The sequence below is a fragment of the Barbatula barbatula genome, assembly GCF_947034865.1.
Source record: "Barbatula barbatula genome assembly, chromosome: 25".
Classification (NCBI taxonomy): Eukaryota; Metazoa; Chordata; class Actinopteri; order Cypriniformes; family Nemacheilidae; genus Barbatula; species Barbatula barbatula.
This window is the reverse complement of record NC_136788.1, coordinates 10,911,813-10,930,553: the sequence shown is the minus strand read 5'-3', so window position 1 is coordinate 10,930,553 and position 18,741 is coordinate 10,911,813. Positions and strand designations below refer to the sequence as shown.

Genomic DNA, 18,741 nt, shown 5'->3' with positions numbered 1-18,741 from the left:
GCTGATATACAATATGTTAACTGTATGGCACTACTTACTATTATTCCTTTTTTCTTGGTCATTCATTTTTATTATTTAATTTACAGTTGTAGTTACCTTGTAGTAGTAACAATCATTTGCTTGTCTATCTGGTTCTGTGGATTTTGTTCTGTCCCTTTTCAAACTAAAGATCCCTCCTCCAAGATGCAGTTATGTTCCTCCTATTTTTATCCAGCTAAAAACCACCAGTTCACATTGAAACCCGCTGTATGCACATTTCCTTAAGTGTGATCTGCACAGTCTCTAGATGTTAGACGAACACATCACTTGGATCTCTTCAAAAGCTCATCGATGATTTACTGTACTAAATCACAAACAAAAGTTTCACCATGGAGAACAACTTCAGCCAAGAATCAGAAGAAAATTCTTATCTCTGGTAAGAACTGCTTAATTCTTAAGTCTCTTCATGAACCTTCTTCCACTAGTTTAGAAAAATATTTGGATGAATTGTAGCCTATTTAAACTTTTAAGGCATATATGTAAATCATTTAAAAAAGCATACTTGTATTAAGCACTTGGCTATATACCTTTCAGGTAAGCTGACAATTGATAGCTGTCTCAGAATTCACACAGGTGTTTCTCACAGCTGAACTGATTTTCTTGACTAGACTTGTCTTTACAGGGGCACATTTACTTTGATCCCATTTTAGTGTATCCAGAAACATTTTTCCTTCTCAGAAATCCTCTCTGTAGGACATACTCGTGTAGTTAGCTGGTAATTATTTTACCAGCAAGAAAATACATTTAAATTCTGAATATTTGCATAACTTGCTCAAGCATACGTACAATTTTAGTTTTCAGAGAACACCCTCATTCAGACGCAAATGGAGAAAACGTTATGGAGGGTTGGATGGAAACAAACTACTGGAGCCAAATAAGGAGGACGATGCCGAAGGTACATGCACGGAACACTGCAAGAAAGTATCAATTTGGGTGGCTGCACTTGGTGATTTACAATGACAGTGTCCTCAATTGCGGGCGTCGTCATGGTGGTTTGTGAAAGTGTTTGCATTTAAACTGATCGTGGGTCATCTCCCACTTCCGAAAAATCAAGTCTTACCACTATGAGAACGACTGCCACACTGATCTCACATCAGTCACACGACTAACTTCAGTTTGGGGGTGAATGAAGGGCACAGTTTTGTAGGCGTTCTCATTTGACTGGGTTTGTGGTCTGCATCTGGGCAATAAAAATGTGGATGTGTGCTCTGGAAAGAAGTGATGTGGCATTTGTTTTTAGACTGGATAACACACCAGCTATATAAAGCCTTAAAATACATAAACCCTACAGTTACATAGTTTTCTCTTTCCTTGGCATTTGAGATGATAAAAATGAAATACACCAGCAGGAGTGTAAATGTGCAGACTTTTTTATTCATTAATGATTGTCTAATGTGAATAGTGAAAGTCACCAAGCAAACAAACAGGAAAATTCGAAGTGTTTTACACAGTGTTGCAGTGATTATTGTAAATGATTTATCCGTGCACACCATTATTTTTTCTAAATTCATTTGCACTTGTAATCTTTAATCAAAAACGTTAAGGTCCTCTCTCCCTCTCAACAACAATTCTTCACCACATTGACATCAGCAATAAAAAAAGAGTTAGGACTATACTGACCGTCCAATGATCAGGCATTTTAGCACTCCCTGCAGGCCCAACTTACAACAAACCAAGTCCTCCTCCTCCAGTTCTTGTATGTTCTTTTACCCCATTGTGAGCTTTTGTTTTGTTCCTGTTTTGTTCATTAAATCCCTTGTTAACCCCTTCATCCCTGTGTCTGCCTGCATTTGGGTTCTCCCCTGAGATCTCTCCCCGAGATCCTGACACATACAGGTTTGAAATGATGAGAGAGTAAGAAATTATTTTTTAATAATATTTTCATTTGTGTGAACTTCTCCTTTAAGCGCTCTTAAACTAAAGTGCTGAAGTCAATTGTTTTCAGTGTTAGGTAAATTAATTATTAGTTACTAATTACATAATCAATCGTGTAATTAGATTACTGTACAAATTACTCTCTCCAAAAAGTATTTAATAACTTATTACTAATTACTTTCTATATAGTATCAACCTTGATTAGTTAAGTGATTCAAGGATAGAAAAACGAAACGTCTAAATTAATTAAAAAAAGAATATAAAACTACATACATCTTTTATTAACTGACTTAAGTATAAAGAATGTGAGAAACATAGATTAATGCATGCTTTTTAAAGTTAGACTTTGAATTTTAATGTATATTGTATACATTTCACTGTATTTAGTTCAATTACACCATTAAATTACAGAAATAAATAAGAGTAATCCCTTACTTTACTTTTTTAAGGGGAAAATAATAAAGTTACAGTTACTAATTACTTTGTAAAGTTACACCCAGCACTGCACACAATACACAATGTTACAAAAAAGCTTTGCAAAAATGGTTCCCTAATGCCCCACAATGACCAAGCTAACGGTGACTCCAGCAAGGAACAAACTTTCTTAGACAGTGATGTATCGTATTCAAATGTGCCCTGACTTTGGTAAACCGTATTTGTTTTATGTGGTCTTCCATTAAAAGAAACCTGATTATTTTGCTTTCACCCTAAGGCTAGCTGTGGGTGGTTGTGGGGGTTCTGTCTGCATAACTTTGTCTGGTTTGTACAACCCTAGTTGGACAGAAATAAACTTTATGAGTTGAAACTGTCTTTTATATTTTAAAGATCAATTACTAGAAAATAAGATTTCTCAAAAGCCTTTTGAATAATTTTAGAAAAATCTAAAGTTTGCTATAAACATTTTTGTTATTTTGAAATTACAGAGTTTTAAAAAAGGATTACAACTGCCCTATCCACAGCACTGTGGTTTCATATGTTAAAGCTCTCAACTCCAAAATGTTGTGTTTTCTGAGGTTTCGGGCAGAAAGGACAACCCAAACAAGAACTTAAACGTAGTGTCCTAGATTCTAAAATAGCCCTATAAATATCCCTTGCTGAGGCAATGCTTAACTTGCTTATATTGTACTTGCAAATAAGCACTAATCTTAATCTTCAAACCTCTCTCAAGAGTTAGCAAAGGAGGACTTTTCTCACCCTAAATTTGTATTCTCTCCCCCGCTCATTCAGAGAACAGAGAGATGAGAGATGCCCTCCCAAAGAGGAATGCCGACCCTGTAATTTTAACAGTATCTCAGGTACGTGCTCTGTCATGCATGGCTCCCATGGCCACTCCCACTCGTGCCTAATTCATTATAAGGCAAACCTGGGGGCGGGGAAAAAAATCACATCCTGCTTCACCATCTTGGGAGGCTCATACTCCACTGTTATTATTGTTTTGATATGTACCGTTAATTGTATGTTTGATATGGAGAAATCGAAAGTGAAACTACCAGGGCCTTTACCAGAACGACTTCGCTTAATGGTATTTTAGTTTTTAATACAGCAAGACTGACCTACCATGATTATATTACTTAAACAAACAAGAAAAAACAAAACACTCCATTGAACACAATAGCAGCCTGCCTCCCAACATGGTGAAACAGTCAACACAGCGTGACGTCGATTGACAAGCTCTTTCTACTCAACAAAAGCTGTAATGAAATCATCTGCCGCATGCCGAAGGCGACACAATGCTAATAACCTTCACAATGTATTACTGCTAGCAACTGCCCCTTCTACTTTCCCAATAGGATTGTGGAACTGCCAATCTGCTGTGAACAAAGCTGATTTCATTACAGTTAAACATTCTGGTCTTTCCATTGCACTTACAGAAACATGGATCAAACCAGAGGACTCTGCCACTCCCGCTGCCCTCTCCCATAACCACACTTTCTCCCACAGCCCTCGCATCACAGGAAGGGGTGGAGGCACCGGTCTACTCATCCCCAAAGACTGGAAATTCAATCAGCTAACACCCATGTGTGACAACACCTCCTTCAAGTTTCATGCTGTTACTATCACCCACCCTGTTAAAAGTCATTTTGTAGTTATATATCGTCCCCCAGGTCAGCTTGGACATTTCTTGGAGGAGCTGGATGTGCGTCTTTCATCCTTCCCTGAGGATGGTACTCCCCTGGTGGTACTAGGTGACTTCAACATCTACATTGGAAGGCCACAGGCGGCTGACTTCGTCAACCTGACCGCATCATTTCTCCTCGAGCAGGTTTCCACATCAGCAACCCACAAGTCTGGAAACCATCTAGATCTGATCTTCACAAGGTACTGCTCCACTCATCACTCTCAGGTCACCCCGCTGCACACGTCTGATCACTTCTTCGTCACCCTTGACCTCGACCTAACTGCTCCGGATATCGCAGATGTCTTACAGATGGTCACCTTCTGGCGCAACCTGCGGTCTCTCCCTCCCTCCTGTTTTTCCTCTGCTGTCTTCTCTGAACTCCCCCCCTCTGATGAGCTCTCTCTTTTAGATACAGACAATGCCACAGACACCCTGTGTTCCACGCTTTCATCCTGCTTGGACAACCTATGCCCCCTTGCATCTGGACCAGCCCGTCTATCCCCGTCGGCTCCCTGGTTTTCGGATGTCCTGCGTGAGCATCGCGCCAGCCTCCGGTCAGCTGAGAGAAAATGGCGCAAGTCAAAAGACCCTGCAGACCTCTCTCTCTACCAATCTCTTCTCTCTTCTTTCTCTGTAGATGTCACCTCTGCAAAAACAGATTACTACCACTCGAGGATCTGCAACTCTCCGGACTCTCGAAACGCTCTTCAAAACCTTCTCTGCTCTCCTCTGTCCGCCTGCTCCCGCACCTTCATCGGAGTTAACAGCTGCTGATTTTGCACCGTTCTTCGTAAAGAAAACTAATGCCATCAGGAGCCAGTTCTCTACGCCACCATCTGTCGAACCCGCCCACATCCCTGACACGTGTGTGCTCCCCGCCTTTTCTACTCTGTCTGAAGCTGATGTCTCAAAGGTCATTGGCTCCAACCACCCTACCACCTGCCCACTGGATCCCATCCCCACCCATCTCCTCCAGGCCATCTCTACAACGGTTGTGCCTGCTCTGACCCACATCATCAACTCTTAGCTCACCACTGGGACATTTCCCACAGCGTTCAAAGAGGCCCGCATCACACCGCTTCTAAAGAAACCCACCCTGGACCCTACACTGCTAGAAAACTACAGGCCTGTCTCCCTTCTTCCCTTCATCGCCAAAGCCCTGGAGCGAGTTGTGTTCAATCAGCTCTCCTCCTTTCTCATGCAAAACAACCTCAAGCAATCAGTCTGGGTTCAAGACCGGTCATTCCACAGAGACTGCACTGCTCTCAGTCATCGGAGCCCTGAGACTGGCAAAAGCAGCATCCATGTCATCTGTGATCATCCTACTGGATCTGTCTGCTGCCTTTGACACTGTCAATCATCACATCCTCCTGGCTTCTCTCAGTGCTATGGGTGTCTCTGGAATGGCGTTGCAATGGTTTGAGTCCTACCTCTCGGGTAGGTCATTCAGAGTATCCTGGAGAGATGAGGTCTCCGCGTCCCAACAGCTCAACACGGGGGTGCCACAGGGCTCAGTGCTTGGACCGCTACTCTTCTCCATTTACATGACATCCCTCGGCTCGGTCATTCAGAAGCATGGCTTCTCCTATCACTGCTATGCCGACGACACACAACTCTACTTGTCATTTCAACCGGACGATCCGACGGTCGCTCCTCGCATCGCGGCATGCCTGAGTGACATCTCGCTTTGGATGAAGGATCATCACCTGCAGCTAAACCTTGCAAAAACGGAACTGCTTGTGATCCCGGCCAACCCAAAGATTCACCACAACCTTGCCATTCAACTAGGCTCATCAACGATTACACCGTCCAGCACAGCCAGAAACCTGGGAGTGGTAATCGATGATCGGCTTAACCGCACAAGTCATGTTGCCAGCACCACCCGGTCCTGTAGATTCATCCTCTACAACATTAGGAAAATTAGACCTTTCCTATCGGAGCACTCTACGCAAGTCCTAGTCCAGGCTCTTGTCCTGTCCAAACTGGATTATTGCAATGCGCTTCTGGCTGGACTTCCTGCTTGCACAATCAAACCTCTCCAGATGATCCAGAATGCGGCGGCAAGAGTGGTCTTCAATGAACCGAAGAGAGCGCATGTAACTCCGCTCTTCATCAGGTTACACTGGCTCCCTGTTGCCGCCCGCATAGAGTTCAAAGCTTTGCTCCTGGCCTACAAGACCAACACCGGATCTGCACCATCGTATCTCCACTCGCTAATGCAGATCTATGTTCCTGCCAGATCACTGCGGTCTGCAAAGGAACAACGACTAGTGGTACCATCCCAAAAAGGAAAAAAGTCACTCTCCCGTACCTTCTCTGGATCTGTTCCACATTGGTGGAACGATCTACCAGCTGCTACAAGATCAGCAGACTCGGTTGCCATCTTTAAAAAACGGCTAAAAACGCATCTCTTCCGTCAACACGTCGCTGATTGATTTTTCCAAATTCTCTTCCCTTTCCTTCTTTAAAAAATAAATAAATAAATAAATAAAATAAAAAATAAACACTTACTAACCTCACTATTCTTAGCTTTTTATACTGTGCTAGGCTTTAATGGACTAGTTTGATGCACTTATGTATTTTGTTGCCTATGTTGTTATAATTGCTTCCAATGTTTCCTCATCTGTAAGTCGCTTTGGATAAAAGCGTCTGCTAAATGACTAAATGTAAATGTAAATGTAAATATTTACGAATGTTAAATGAATGAGGCCCAGTGTGTGCACTTCTGGATTCATTTAGCATAACATGTCTGTACAAAAAGCAATAAGGACTTGACCCTCCCCTGTAAGACAACCTCACCCCTCCAGGGGTTGTTACTGGCGTTGTCAGCTGACATGTTGACATGAGAAAGTAATATGTCTCCCTGCGGTGCTAAGTACCTGCAATTAGTTAGACATCAAAGACCCGTCTGGCACCGACATTAATTATTACCGTGTATGTTGTATTTCATCAGGCTTCAAAAGCACCTATAAGCACATTCAATCATAGCATAAAGGCTAGTTCTATTTTAGTAAATGCATAAATAAGAAAGTACCGTAAAATAACAAAGTCTCAATAGACCTCATTAATTCACCCGTATTTTTATATTAAGTATATGGACCTGTGTATAGATAACTGTTCAATGCATTGTTTTTTATAGGAAACAAAAACAGCAGGGAACATTACACAAACCGTGCCAAGAAATAGCTTTCCATCCCAGAGGACAGTCAATTATGTTCCTTCAGGATCCACAGGTGAGAAGAGCAAAGCGAAACAATATGTGCAGTAATCTGCTGTACCGCACACGACAGCTACTGTTCATTCACTTTTAACTTAATGTACCTTTGTACTCTTAATTCCTTTTGTTCAAATATAACAGTGATTGCACTGCAGCATTTTTCCTAAAACATTAAGGTTAGGGTTTTTAAAAACTCATATTCAGCTTCCAAACCACTTAATGCGCTTCATTCAAACTTATCTCTGCTGAAAAAATATCATTACGAACCACTAGCCTTTCCTGTTAAAACCATTACAAAGTTACTTTTTGTAGTGTGATTTGGGCATTATTCCAAAATGATTTAATGGTGTTCTATTGGTTCTCATCTGCCAGATAACATCCCACCAATAAAATCCATCACATACCAGTAGACACGTTATAGTTTCCATTAAAACCAATACAAAATTCTGACATCATACTCACCCTCTTTTTATTACAAACCTGTATGAATTTCATTCTTCCGCGGAACACAAAATAATATCTTTCGAAGAAAGATGGTAACCAAACAGCATCGGCACCCATTCACTTCCCACTGAAAGTGAATGGGGGCCAGTTAACAACATTCCTCCAAATTTCAACTTTTGTGTTCTGCCGAAGAAAGAAAATCATACATCATACAAGAGGCTGAGTAAATGACGACGGAATTAAGATTTTCGGGTACACTATTACTTAAAATTTTCTATTGTGTTTTAGGCAGGGTTCCTTCTATAACTTCATATATGAATAAAATGTATTAAGTATTCTGTTCCCAAGGTTTGTCATCCTTTATGAGCGTGAGCAATGGAGTTGTAAAACAGACAGCACCAGAGACGGACAAACTTAACCCCAGCCAACCATGGCAAATCTCTGGTCGACAAGAAGCCCAGCAAGGTCATTTCAAGAAAAAAGTGTGAGTCTGACAAGCACAAATAAAAATGGATACTTTTCATAGTCATTTTGACTTTATACTGTTTGTTGTCCACCTAAAGGGCTGCTGATGTTCTGTTCGATAGTTTTGCTTCTGGTGGAAGAGTCAGCGCCAATCAGTTTTTTGAGGTACTCAAAAGACTTCATAAACAGCTAAAATAACTCCAATAATGTGAAGTTACATAAACTGTCTGTTCTTTGACAGGCCCTGTGGAGCTCGGGAATCATCCGAACAGACCCGCGGATTAAAGACTGCCACAGTCTGATGCGCAAGCTGCAGGAATCAGACGGAGCCGTTGACAGAAGCACCTTTCACAGGTCAGACAGGATTTTCCGAGCTGCACATTTTATCCATTACCATTATTGGCCAGTTCAGAGCATGTTAATACAGAAATGCCTCCGTTGCTAATATCCTTGAATTTCTTTGGCAGGTGCGTGACCGGCTTTGTGTCTTTCATTTTAAAAGCATTGCAGGGAAGATTTGTAATACCAGATTTCTCAACCTTCGTGGAGGAAACGCAGAAGTTATTTATCAAATGCAAGCAGCTGTCTTGTGAAAAGGTGTGTCAAATATGTTTCCGTTGGTGTTGCTTTCATAGATGCTCGGAGATGCACTTACTGGATGCACTTATAGATTCTTATTTTCTAATTGATGCTTTCTGCCAAATATCACGAAATGACTCATATCCGGTATGTCTCTTAAAACAGGAAAAAGAGTATGCCAAAGGAGGCATGAAATGGGGGATTTCAATCTGCACAGTTGATGGGCAGAGGTATTTCTTTATTTTCCATATTAAAAGAAATACACCCAAACGTGAACATTCTGTCATCAGTTACTCAACCTATTGTCATTTTAACCCTGTATGACTTTCTTTCTTCTGCAAAAGATATTTTGAAGAATGTTGGTACTGGATAACTGAACCATGGCGGTACCCATTCACTTGCATTGTTTTTTTGTCCATATAGAAAGCAATGGGTATCCCCGTGGTTCGGTTACCAACATTCTTCAAAACAACTAATTTTCACTCTAACACTGTGTTCTGCAGAAGAAAGAAAGTCATACAGGTTTGAAATGACAAGAGGGTGAAACAATTACGACAGAATTTTCCTTTTTGGGTGAACTATCACTTAAACATTAGTCCAGTTTAATTAATTTGATCAGAGGTCTTTCTTTACCACAGCAAAAAAAATGTATACTCCATGTAAACAATATGACACTGTCATATCTACAAATAAAATTCCCTTTCCAAGTAAATGTGATGCTCTTGTTTTTTTTGGTACCCTAGACTTTCCTTAGGAGACTGGGCGGAACCTTGTGTCCTCGGAGAGATATCCTGGCCTCTCACGTACGGCCTCGCAGTGGACCAGCATGGAGCCGACTATGTGCACAGATTTGTTGGGATGGAGGAATACTCCAAATATGAGTCACCATTCACCCTGACCAAGCAAGGTGAGGTCAGTCAGTTCAATCCAACAATTCCAGTTCCATTATTGTAGACTTGAATAGTTTGATCCACATTTTTTTTAAATCTGGGCTTTGCCAAACATAACATGTTTTTGTTTGCAGGTGTGCCTCATAGTCCACTTATAGAGACAGGTGCCATCATCAGCACATCTTTATTACAGGTAGACTCCGTGAACAGCTCAAATCAACAACAACAACAAAATTACTTTCACTAACTTTAATATTGACAGGTGTTATTTGTTTCCTAAAACAGCTGTCAAGCACACCCATCGCAGAAGAAGAAGAAAAGTATGAGTCTGTAAGCTTAACTTTTAGTTATCATCAACATTTGCTATTAAATAAAAAATAAAACAATCAGCCCCATCTCAAACCGTTCTCACACAGGTTTTGAATATCATCAGGAGACTGTGTAACAAAGAGCATGCCAGCTTAAACTGCACAAGGTAAGCTTTCCAAATTGTTGTTTATATGAGAAATTGATTTCCAGTTTGATTTTGAGCCGTCCTGTGTGTATTTGATGGTGATTGTAAATGCCGTTGCAGTTATCAAAGTCTGCGAAAGGACATTATTCGCCTCCATGCGCTTTCATTTTACTTGCAAGAGAAGAAAGTAAGGATGATTCAGTGTGAGATTGTTTTTTCTAAATGACAAAGAATCTTACTAATTTGCTTTTGATTTACAATATTTCAGTGCTTTCCTGAAGGTGTGGGAATCAACTCAACATTGGATTTACTATTACAGGTAACTTTAGGAGGGTGATTTGTGATACAGGAGAATTCATTAAGAGTTTTAATTTTGCACACGTCTCAGTGTTTATCAACAGAAGTCACTTGCGAGTCTGGTGCAGCGCTGGCGGCGACTCTAGCCAATGGCGGCCTGTGTCCGCTGTCAGGTGACCAAGTACTGTCCCCACCTGCTGTCCGCTGTACCCTTTCCATGATGCAAGTGGCTGGCATGAATGATTACTCCAGAGCTTTTCATTTCAGGGTGAGCCGGAATTGCAGAAGTAGTTTGTGACTAAGCTGGTAAATAATGAGTCATATGTGCTTGATGTATTTGGGGTTTAGGAGCAGTTCCTTTTCATTTCCGCACAACTGCTGTTAAAATTCATCGCTTATTCGGAGAGGATTTATAAAGAGTTTTATGAAACTAATTAAATTGCCTTGCCACTACACATTAACAAAACTGTTAATGATGTTCAGGAATGAAGTGTGAATTTAGGTATTTAAATGCTTGTTAGATTTACTGTATGTACTAATGGGGAGAACCCAGAATTATGTATTCTTACATGTATGCCGTTCATAAAGTGAATTCTGTTGCAATATAATTACCTTATTTGTCATTTGGTAATGTAGACATCTGTGCCAGCCAAGTCAAGTCAGTCTGGTGTTGTGCTGATAGTGATTCCTGGAGTCCTGGGACTCATGTGTTGGTCACCCGGGCTGGACTATAATAAGAATTCTTGGAGGGGTGTCCATTTCTGCGAGGTAAATACTGCTTAGGTTCAAAGACGTAAGTCAGGCTTGATTTGCCAGAATAGTAACTAAAAATGTACTGTTCCGTCAAAGGAGCTTGTGTCAACCTTCCAGCTGCACAGTTTTGACATCAAGACTTCTTTCAGACAGATGTTGTCCTACAGACAGTGGAAGGTGGAGTCGGAGGTCTGGCTAGATGTTTCAGAACTTTAACAATAATTTTTTTTTATATTGTTAGATACATTAAGGGTTTTGTCTTTTGAATTACAGGGATACCAAATCATGAATGTTCTCTTGGCTGCTTACAGAGGAGATATAGTGTCTTTGCGCAGGTAGGGTTGCCCAGATGCATAACGCTGCAGTCCACCATTTTATTTTATTTTGGCATAAATCGTTATTAGTCGCTGTCTATGCTTGTCACAGGCTTTTGCAAATATCTAACAAATGCAGAAGTATTAAAAAACATGCTTGTCAACTATGACAACACAGTATTTTATAATTTAAAAAGTACACTATTTCTTCCATTTCCGTACAAACTGTGAATTTGGACATCCTTTCTGACACTGACAATTGGAAAATAATTCTAAAAATAGCCTATGTGAAAATTTTTACAATTTTTGTTTATTTGCAATATACCGATATATCTTAATGATATAAGCTCAAAATTTACTTTAGCTAAATATACACTTAAACATTGATGCTTTATGAAAATAAATATTACCACAATAATTAGCACCACACATTTGTAATTATCAGTCCAGGTCATCCAGCCAGAAGAAATTGTATTTTGCATAAATAAATGAAGGCTATTTACGTTTTTTTTTTATAAATGCATTTTTTATTTTATTTTATTTGCCCACAGAATCATACAACAGGAACTGTAACACTGAATTAAGTAAATTCTCTCTTAAAAGTTGAATTGGAAAACTGAATCAAAAACTACTTCTAATCCAGACTTAATTCCTCTCTTCAAGGTACGTTCTCTCAGGGGCAGATGTGAATGCTGTGGATTATGATGGACGATCAGCGCTGCACGTCTCTGCTTCAGAGGGACATCTGGACATCATCAAGTTCCTGGTGGAGAACACAGGTGCAAACTGCACACTTAAAGACAGGTACAGATATTGAAGTTATCAATGGCAGGCATGTAGCAGATACACCAGGACTAACCTATGCTTTGGCGTGTTGATATTCACAGGTGGGGTAACACAGCCTTACAAGAGGCCGTGAGATGCAATCAAGACCCTGCTTTCCAGCTTCTGAGGAAATACACAGATTATGAAGAGAGTTTGTGATGCATAAATTTAGCCTTGATATTTACATTTTAGGTACACATGGAGACTAATTATATGAAAGAAGAGGAGGTTATAAAGAAGAGCAAAGGCTTGTATGGAAAACATTAGTCATTATTGTGTATTCTGGTGGAAACAGTCCCAGTAAAACACTCGTTCTTTATTTGGAATGACTGAATTAATCTTTGTTTCTTTAATAAATGCTTATAAAGAAAGAAGGTGTGTCATGATTCAACAGAAGTTCATATTCAGACATTTTCCTAAACATTTGTAAATTTTTCATCAAAAAAGAATATCAGGTAAACTGTTGCTTTAAGTTTGTGTTGCTATAGCTCAGCTAGTAAAGCATTGCATTAGCGGGGCAAAGGTCATGGGTTCGATTCCTACGAGGAACAAGCATACTGATGATAAAATGTTAACCTTAAGCACTGTGTATTGCTTTCAAATGGACAGTAAACAAAAAAAATTCTGAAAATAATATTGTCACTCTCATGTCACTTACAATCTGTGTATGAATCTTTCTTCTTTCGAAGATATTTGGAGAAATGTCTCTGTGGTTTTGTGTCCATACAATGAAAATTCATGGGTTTGGTACCAACATTCTTCCAAATATCTTCTTTTGTGTTCTACAGATGAAAGAAAGTTATACAGGGTTAAAATAACTCTGAGGAGAGTATCCTAAATAATACATTATCTTTTTTTTTGTGAACCACTTATGATATTGCGTAAATGTACACATTCGCATTTGGACACTTTCAACTCAAGTTACAATACAAAGCAATCCGCTCATGTTTCCATATATAGACTAGACTAGTTATTTAGGGAAGCACAACTTTATGTAGGCAAAACACTGTCCTATATCCTAAAACCGACCTCTGGATCACCTCGCATGTGAAATTCCAGCAGTAGACACATCACATTACCCGACGAGTGACCTCTAGGATCCCGCAGGATCTCAGCACAGCCCCGCCAATCAAATCTGCCCAATGTACCAAGGTGCAAAATAACAGTATACATTGCGACGGTTGAAAGAGGGCGGAGAGCTCCGGGACTCGAGCGCTGAGATTCAACCGTCCTGACATGTTAACGTCCTACATTTAAGGAGACAGAAGGGAGGATGTCAGTTGCCGGACTGAAGAAACAGTTTCACAAAGCGAGTCAGGTAACGTGAAGCTTTCGTCCGACGACGCGAAAAAGAATGGTTTCACACCGACCGAGTCGTTTCTTTAAAGGGATACAGGGGTGTGCGTTGGTAACAACTGTTTATTTCGCACTATTCTTACAGGGTGGATATTGTAATGTGCCTGCGTCACTGTTCTGGGTGAAAACGGGCTACGGGTGTCAGTATCTGGAGCGACCCACTATTACATGATGCGATGTCCAACTTCCTTTTTATTTTTATCGTTCAGAAACATCATGCAATGACACATTAAATGCCATCAAACCTTTGTTGTGTTTTTAAAGTGAAGTGTGCTGGTTTTGTTCGTGATCAAACGGAAAACTTAAAATGTCACTCCTTTTCGGGAAATGATATATTGCTTTATTTTAATAAAAGGTCACGTTAGTTTGTGGAGGATGGATTACAATTTGTATTACCATAGTTTTACTCCTAATATCGCGGGTAAACTATGGCTACTGTAGACAGACCATAGTAAATGTGTGTTTTGGTTTTACTAGAATATAAATACAATAGTTAAACTGTGGATACTATAGTAAAATCATAGTTATATTGTTCCACACTGCAGGTTTTCTCTCACCTTGTGCAGCTGCGTGAGTGTTGAGTTACTGCAGAGGTTTCAGTTTGAGGCACGTGCACGTGCACACGGGTGTTGCCTGTTTCTTGGACTCAAAGTCCACCCACTATCTACATTAGAGTCACTATCTTACACTCGTTCATATCGAGTTTATTGTGCATTGTAAATTCTTCTGAAATCTCCACCACAGCCCGGACCAGTCACAAGTTTTTGACTTCAGGGTTTCCAAGACACCAATGGATGTTTGTTAGAAAAGCGTCCAAGGTCACATTCTTGGTAGTTTCTCGAATCTTCAAGTGTTGTGGAAGCAAACTAAAGGAAACAGATGCTCGATGTGTTCGAAATGGAAAGGCCTGTGGATTTCCTGGTTTTGTTTAGGGAAGTTTTGTAGACATGATCTGGTTCAACTGCATTGTTGTGATTGCGCAATCACATATTATCAAGAACAACATGCAAAAGATGTTCAACCATCATTGTTTAACCATCACAGAAACTACAATCCAACATTTTCTTTATAGTCAGTTATTTCAAATGTTTTGTTTGATCAAAAAGACTAAATAGTTTACCCAAAACTAATTCTGTCATCATTTACTCGCCCTCAACCTTTATTTTGAAATATATGGGAAACCAAACAGTTCTTATCCTATACTGGTAGTCAATAGTGGCCCAGTTCACAAACATTTTTCCTAATAACTTTCTTTGTGTTAAACAACAATATTTAAACAGGTCTGAAACAACTTTAGGAACTTTAGTAAATAATGGCATAATGGTCATTTTGTTTGAGTTCCAGACCGAACAATGATGTTTCCATAATATTCTCAAAAAGCTCAAATGATTCTCCTTTGTGTACTTCAAATCTAAGTGCTGATATATTGATTAGACAAGTCTTGGTTATCTTTACAGTTGCTAAAGGAAAAACTCAATGGGGTCGAGGGAACAAAACTGGATGAGGAATTCCTCATTATGGAAAGGGTATGATTATTATTCTCAACAAAATAATTAAAACTTTGATTTGATATAATAGAGATCTGTGTGCATCAAAGCTTTGTGTTTTTATTTTTTATTTTATTGATTGCTCCACTGTAGAAAACTGACATTACCCACAAATTGATTCTTGACCTTGTTCCAAAAACTATAGGATATCTTCAGCCCAATCCAGGTAAGAGTCAATATATATATATATTTTAGATGCCATAAAATTGTTTTTTAAATCAGTAACCATTGCTGTAATTTTGATGCAAAATCACATGTAGTTTATGTCACAGCCTAGAAACAAGATGTGCTATTTGGTATTTAAAAAGCATGTTATTTGACAAATGCCAGTAGGGTCTGAGTCATCAGTATTTGTTGTCTGTTTTTCTGGAAGAAAAATATTTCAAATGTGTTTATCTTTAAGTTCAGTTAGAGTGCATATGCATATAAATGGCAACAAACATGGACACGTAATAAAAAAACTCAATTTAGTTTCTATTATTTTCTTTTCTCTTGACTTATAGCATACAGAGCAAAACTCAGCATGCTCAACACAGTCTCCAAAATCCGTGGAAAGTTAAAAACTGTTGGCTATCCACAGACAGAGGGCATTCTGGGAGATTGCATGCTGCATTATGGCAGCGAGCTTGGAGCTGAGTCTGGATTTGGTACGTTCGGCACAATAAATCAAAAAGTGGAAATATGATTTTATTCATTGTACATTCTAGCAATAGAATGTAAGTACTTATTTAGACAGATGTTTGTTCAATTTCAGGCTTTGCTTTAACTGAAATGGGGGAAGCTCTGAAACAAGTATCCCAGGCAAAGGACAGTATGGATGTCAGAGTGAAGCAAACCTTTATTGATCCTCTGCAATCGATACAGGACAATGAGCTGAAGGAAATTAGGGTCAGTCTTGCATATAATCTAATTAAAATGGCAAAGTGTTATAGGTTTGTTGATGAACGTTGCTTTAATGCTTTCTTTCTGTTTGTTAGTTCCATCTGAGAAAGCTCGAAGGTCGGCGTCTTGACTTCGATTACAAGAAGAGGCGGAAAGGAAAGGTTGCAAACACAGAGATTACGAAGGCGTGCGAGAAGTTTGAAGAATCTAAGGATTTGGCAGAGAGTAGCATGTTTAATCTCCTACAAAAGGATGTATGCAAAACATCACATTCTGTTTTCTTCATCCACCAATCACAGATCATAACACAAACAGTACATAATCGCATTGTATATGGCATTGTAGGTAGAACAGATGCAGTATCTCTCAGGTTTCATGTCAGCAGTTATAGACTACCACCAACAATCGTGCCAGATACTTGAAAATCTCAGGAGCAGCCTGCAGACCAGGTTAGAATTATGAGCTGTTCATAGACCTCATATTATTGCAGTTCTTAGATTTCGTCTTACTTTTTCCGTGTCTATAGAATAACAGATGCAAGCAATCAACCCAAAAGGGAATTTGCATCGAAATCAGTTGCAAGGAAAACGTGCTACACAGATATTAATGGACTCTCCAACTGCACATCAGGACAGTCGTCAGGTGTTTCATTTTTCTCTCGGTTATATGATCACATTTCATATAGACCCTATCATTAAGTTTCTGAATTCTGTGTGTTATGTGCTACAGGGACAGAGATCACCGAAGCCTTGAGTGAAAAATGTAAGTCATTATCACATGGTATACACATTCTTACCCTATCCCTCACAGAAATGTATTAGATAGTTTCCAAGCTGCTAATGTATCTTGATGGTTGCCAGATGCTCCTGTTGTGGTTCACTCTCCTAACAAGGCAGTTATCAAAACTCAAACTACACAGAATCCAACCAGCAACTGTGAGTTAACTCTTTTGACTCTTAAGCAGATGGAAAAATGACTGTCCCATATGAGGATGTACTGTATATATACAGTGACGTCTAAAGAGTGTGAAAAAGTTTTTCTTTTTCTAATTTTATTGATTTTAAATGCAAATAAAATCATAGTATTAGCATTAAAAATATTATTTAAAACGTATTATTATATAAAAACATCTCTTTACAAGCTTTACCGACTTGTTTTTTGCTATTAAAGGAGTAGTTCACCTTCAACATAAAAATTCTGTCATCATTTAATCCCCCTCTTGTCATTTCAACCTGTATGATTTTCTTTTTTCCGCAGAACACAAGAAGATATTTTGAAAAATGTGACAGAACAGCACATCCCCCCATTCACTTCTATTGTAACCAATGCAAGTGAATGGGGGACTGTTAACAACATTCTTCAAAATATCTTCTTTTGTGTTTTGCGGAAGAAAGAAAGTCATTCCGGTTTAAAATAACAACAGGGTGAGTAAATGATGACAGATTTATCATTTTAAAGGTGAACTACTCCTTTAAGAAAAGTGCCATATAAATACGGTCTCTTTTTTATGTTTACTAGATGACAACAGCCCCCCTTTTGATCAGCCCTGCTGTCGGGCACTTTACACTTTCCAGACAGAAAACCAAGAAGAGCTGCCTTTTGAGGAAGGTGACATCATCATTCTGACCAGCCAGGTAGATGAGAACTGGTATGAGGGTATGCTCAGCAGGAAGTCTGGCTTCTTTCCAATAAACTATGTCAAAGTACTTGTACCTTTGCCATAGTAACAGCAGGGACGCACATCAGCTGGACAGCATGAACTCTTCCGGTTTTTGTTGAAGGTTAATACACTTACCTGAGCCTTTGCTGTATATCCATCACTATGCAAAAATCATGTACCTCGCCTTGTCTTTCTTTACAATGTTTTGTTAATAATCTAAGGATGCAATATACTGTACACGGGAGCTGCATAAATGTGCTGCTATATTAAATGTATTTTATAGGCCTAATATGTCAAATTTTAATGTGATTAAATAGATTTCAATGTATTATAGTCGTGGGTTAAAACCTGTGTATATCTTTGTCTTTTTAACAGCTTTTAAAGTATTAAAGTATTTCTTGCAGAATTGTTTATTTTGCACTTGCTCGTTTTTTAATAAATCTCAGCATACTGAAAATGTACTGATATATTTGTTATCTCCTATTATCATAAATAATAGTACGAATATATATATATATATATATATATATATATATATATATATATATTCGTATGAATAATATATATACACTATGAATAAGTTTATCTTATAAACCACACAGCACTCTCATAGTATAGGGCTTGGGCGTCGTGACGTCATGGCGGCCATGTTGATGGCCTCCTTTACTGCTCTGCGCACTGTTTACATTTACATTTATTCATTTGGCAGACGCTTTTATCCAAAGCGACTTACAAGTAGTTTTTTACAGTGTCACATTACTGCAGAGCGATCAGGGGTAAGGTGTCTTGCTCAAGGGCCCTTCAGTCATGACCTTCTGATCACAAGCCCAACTCTCTAACCACCAGGCCACAGCTGACCCCATGTTATTATTTCAACCATGGTAAACCGGTGCTATATTGTAGGGTGTAACAACGCCACACGTAATCGCCATGACAACTTTCCAAGTTAATCAATTTTCGATCTTTTTCCCATGGCGATTATTATCGGTTGAAATAATAACGCCAAATTAATCACGACTGAGTGG

At 39.2% G+C, this 18,741-nt stretch overlaps 2 protein-coding genes and 1 long non-coding RNA gene across 3 annotated transcripts; 2 read left to right on the top strand and 1 right to left on the bottom strand.

Moving 5' to 3' along the window:
- The first annotated feature begins 243 nt into the window (after positions 1 to 243).
- Positions 244 to 12,635, top strand: glsl (glutaminase like). Its single transcript, XM_079449891.1, has 21 exons — positions 244 to 415; positions 834 to 934; positions 3,142 to 3,209; positions 7,173 to 7,266; positions 8,043 to 8,178; positions 8,258 to 8,324; positions 8,401 to 8,513; positions 8,627 to 8,756; positions 8,904 to 8,968; positions 9,482 to 9,645; positions 9,763 to 9,821; positions 9,914 to 9,958; positions 10,045 to 10,103; positions 10,203 to 10,269; positions 10,351 to 10,401; positions 10,471 to 10,647; positions 11,016 to 11,147; positions 11,229 to 11,321; positions 11,406 to 11,467; positions 12,110 to 12,250; positions 12,334 to 12,635. Exons 1-21 carry the CDS (start codon positions 369 to 371, stop codon positions 12,428 to 12,430), a joined length of 1,968 nt encoding a protein of 655 aa, XP_079306017.1. The 5' UTR covers positions 244 to 368; the 3' UTR covers positions 12,431 to 12,635.
- On the bottom strand, positions 12,076 to 13,055 carry LOC306890284. The gene is made up of 3 exons (XR_013786264.1): positions 12,930 to 13,055; positions 12,306 to 12,394; positions 12,076 to 12,209 (listed from the first exon to the last, which is right to left on the bottom strand). It is a non-coding gene; the product is annotated as an uncharacterized lncRNA (long non-coding RNA).
- A 231-nt stretch (positions 13,056 to 13,286) lies between these two features.
- Positions 13,287 to 18,181, top strand: sh3gl3b (SH3-domain GRB2-like 3b). The gene is made up of 11 exons (XM_079449892.1): positions 13,287 to 13,589; positions 15,085 to 15,153; positions 15,268 to 15,340; positions 15,678 to 15,821; positions 15,929 to 16,062; positions 16,152 to 16,310; positions 16,402 to 16,505; positions 16,583 to 16,698; positions 16,786 to 16,818; positions 16,917 to 16,991; positions 17,575 to 18,181. The coding sequence occupies exons 1-11, from the start codon at positions 13,545 to 13,547 to the stop codon at positions 17,778 to 17,780; spliced, it is 1,158 nt and encodes a 385-aa protein (XP_079306018.1). The 5' UTR covers positions 13,287 to 13,544; the 3' UTR covers positions 17,781 to 18,181.
- Positions 18,182 to 18,741: the final 560 nt, after the last annotated feature.

What these genes read in the sequence shown, in the direction of transcription:
- glsl (XM_079449891.1), top strand. Translation starts at nt 369, where the DNA reads ATGGAGAACAACTTCAGCCAAGAATCAGAAGAAAATTCTTATCTCTG. An exon ending in GACAGAAGCACCTTTCACAG is followed by an intron (nt 8,514 to 8,626) that starts GTCAGACAGGAT and finishes TTTCTTTGGCAG; the next exon opens with GTGCGTGACCGGCTTTGTGT. An exon ending in TTTACTTGCAAGAGAAGAAA is followed by an intron (nt 10,270 to 10,350) that starts GTAAGGATGATT and finishes ACAATATTTCAG; the next exon opens with TGCTTTCCTGAAGGTGTGGG.
- sh3gl3b (XM_079449892.1), top strand. Translation starts at nt 13,545, where the DNA reads ATGTCAGTTGCCGGACTGAAGAAACAGTTTCACAAAGCGAGTCAG. An exon ending in AATTCCTCATTATGGAAAGG is followed by an intron (nt 15,154 to 15,267) that starts GTATGATTATTA and finishes GCTCCACTGTAG; the next exon opens with AAAACTGACATTACCCACAA. An exon ending in CGAAGCCTTGAGTGAAAAAT is followed by an intron (nt 16,819 to 16,916) that starts GTAAGTCATTAT and finishes GATGGTTGCCAG; the next exon opens with ATGCTCCTGTTGTGGTTCAC.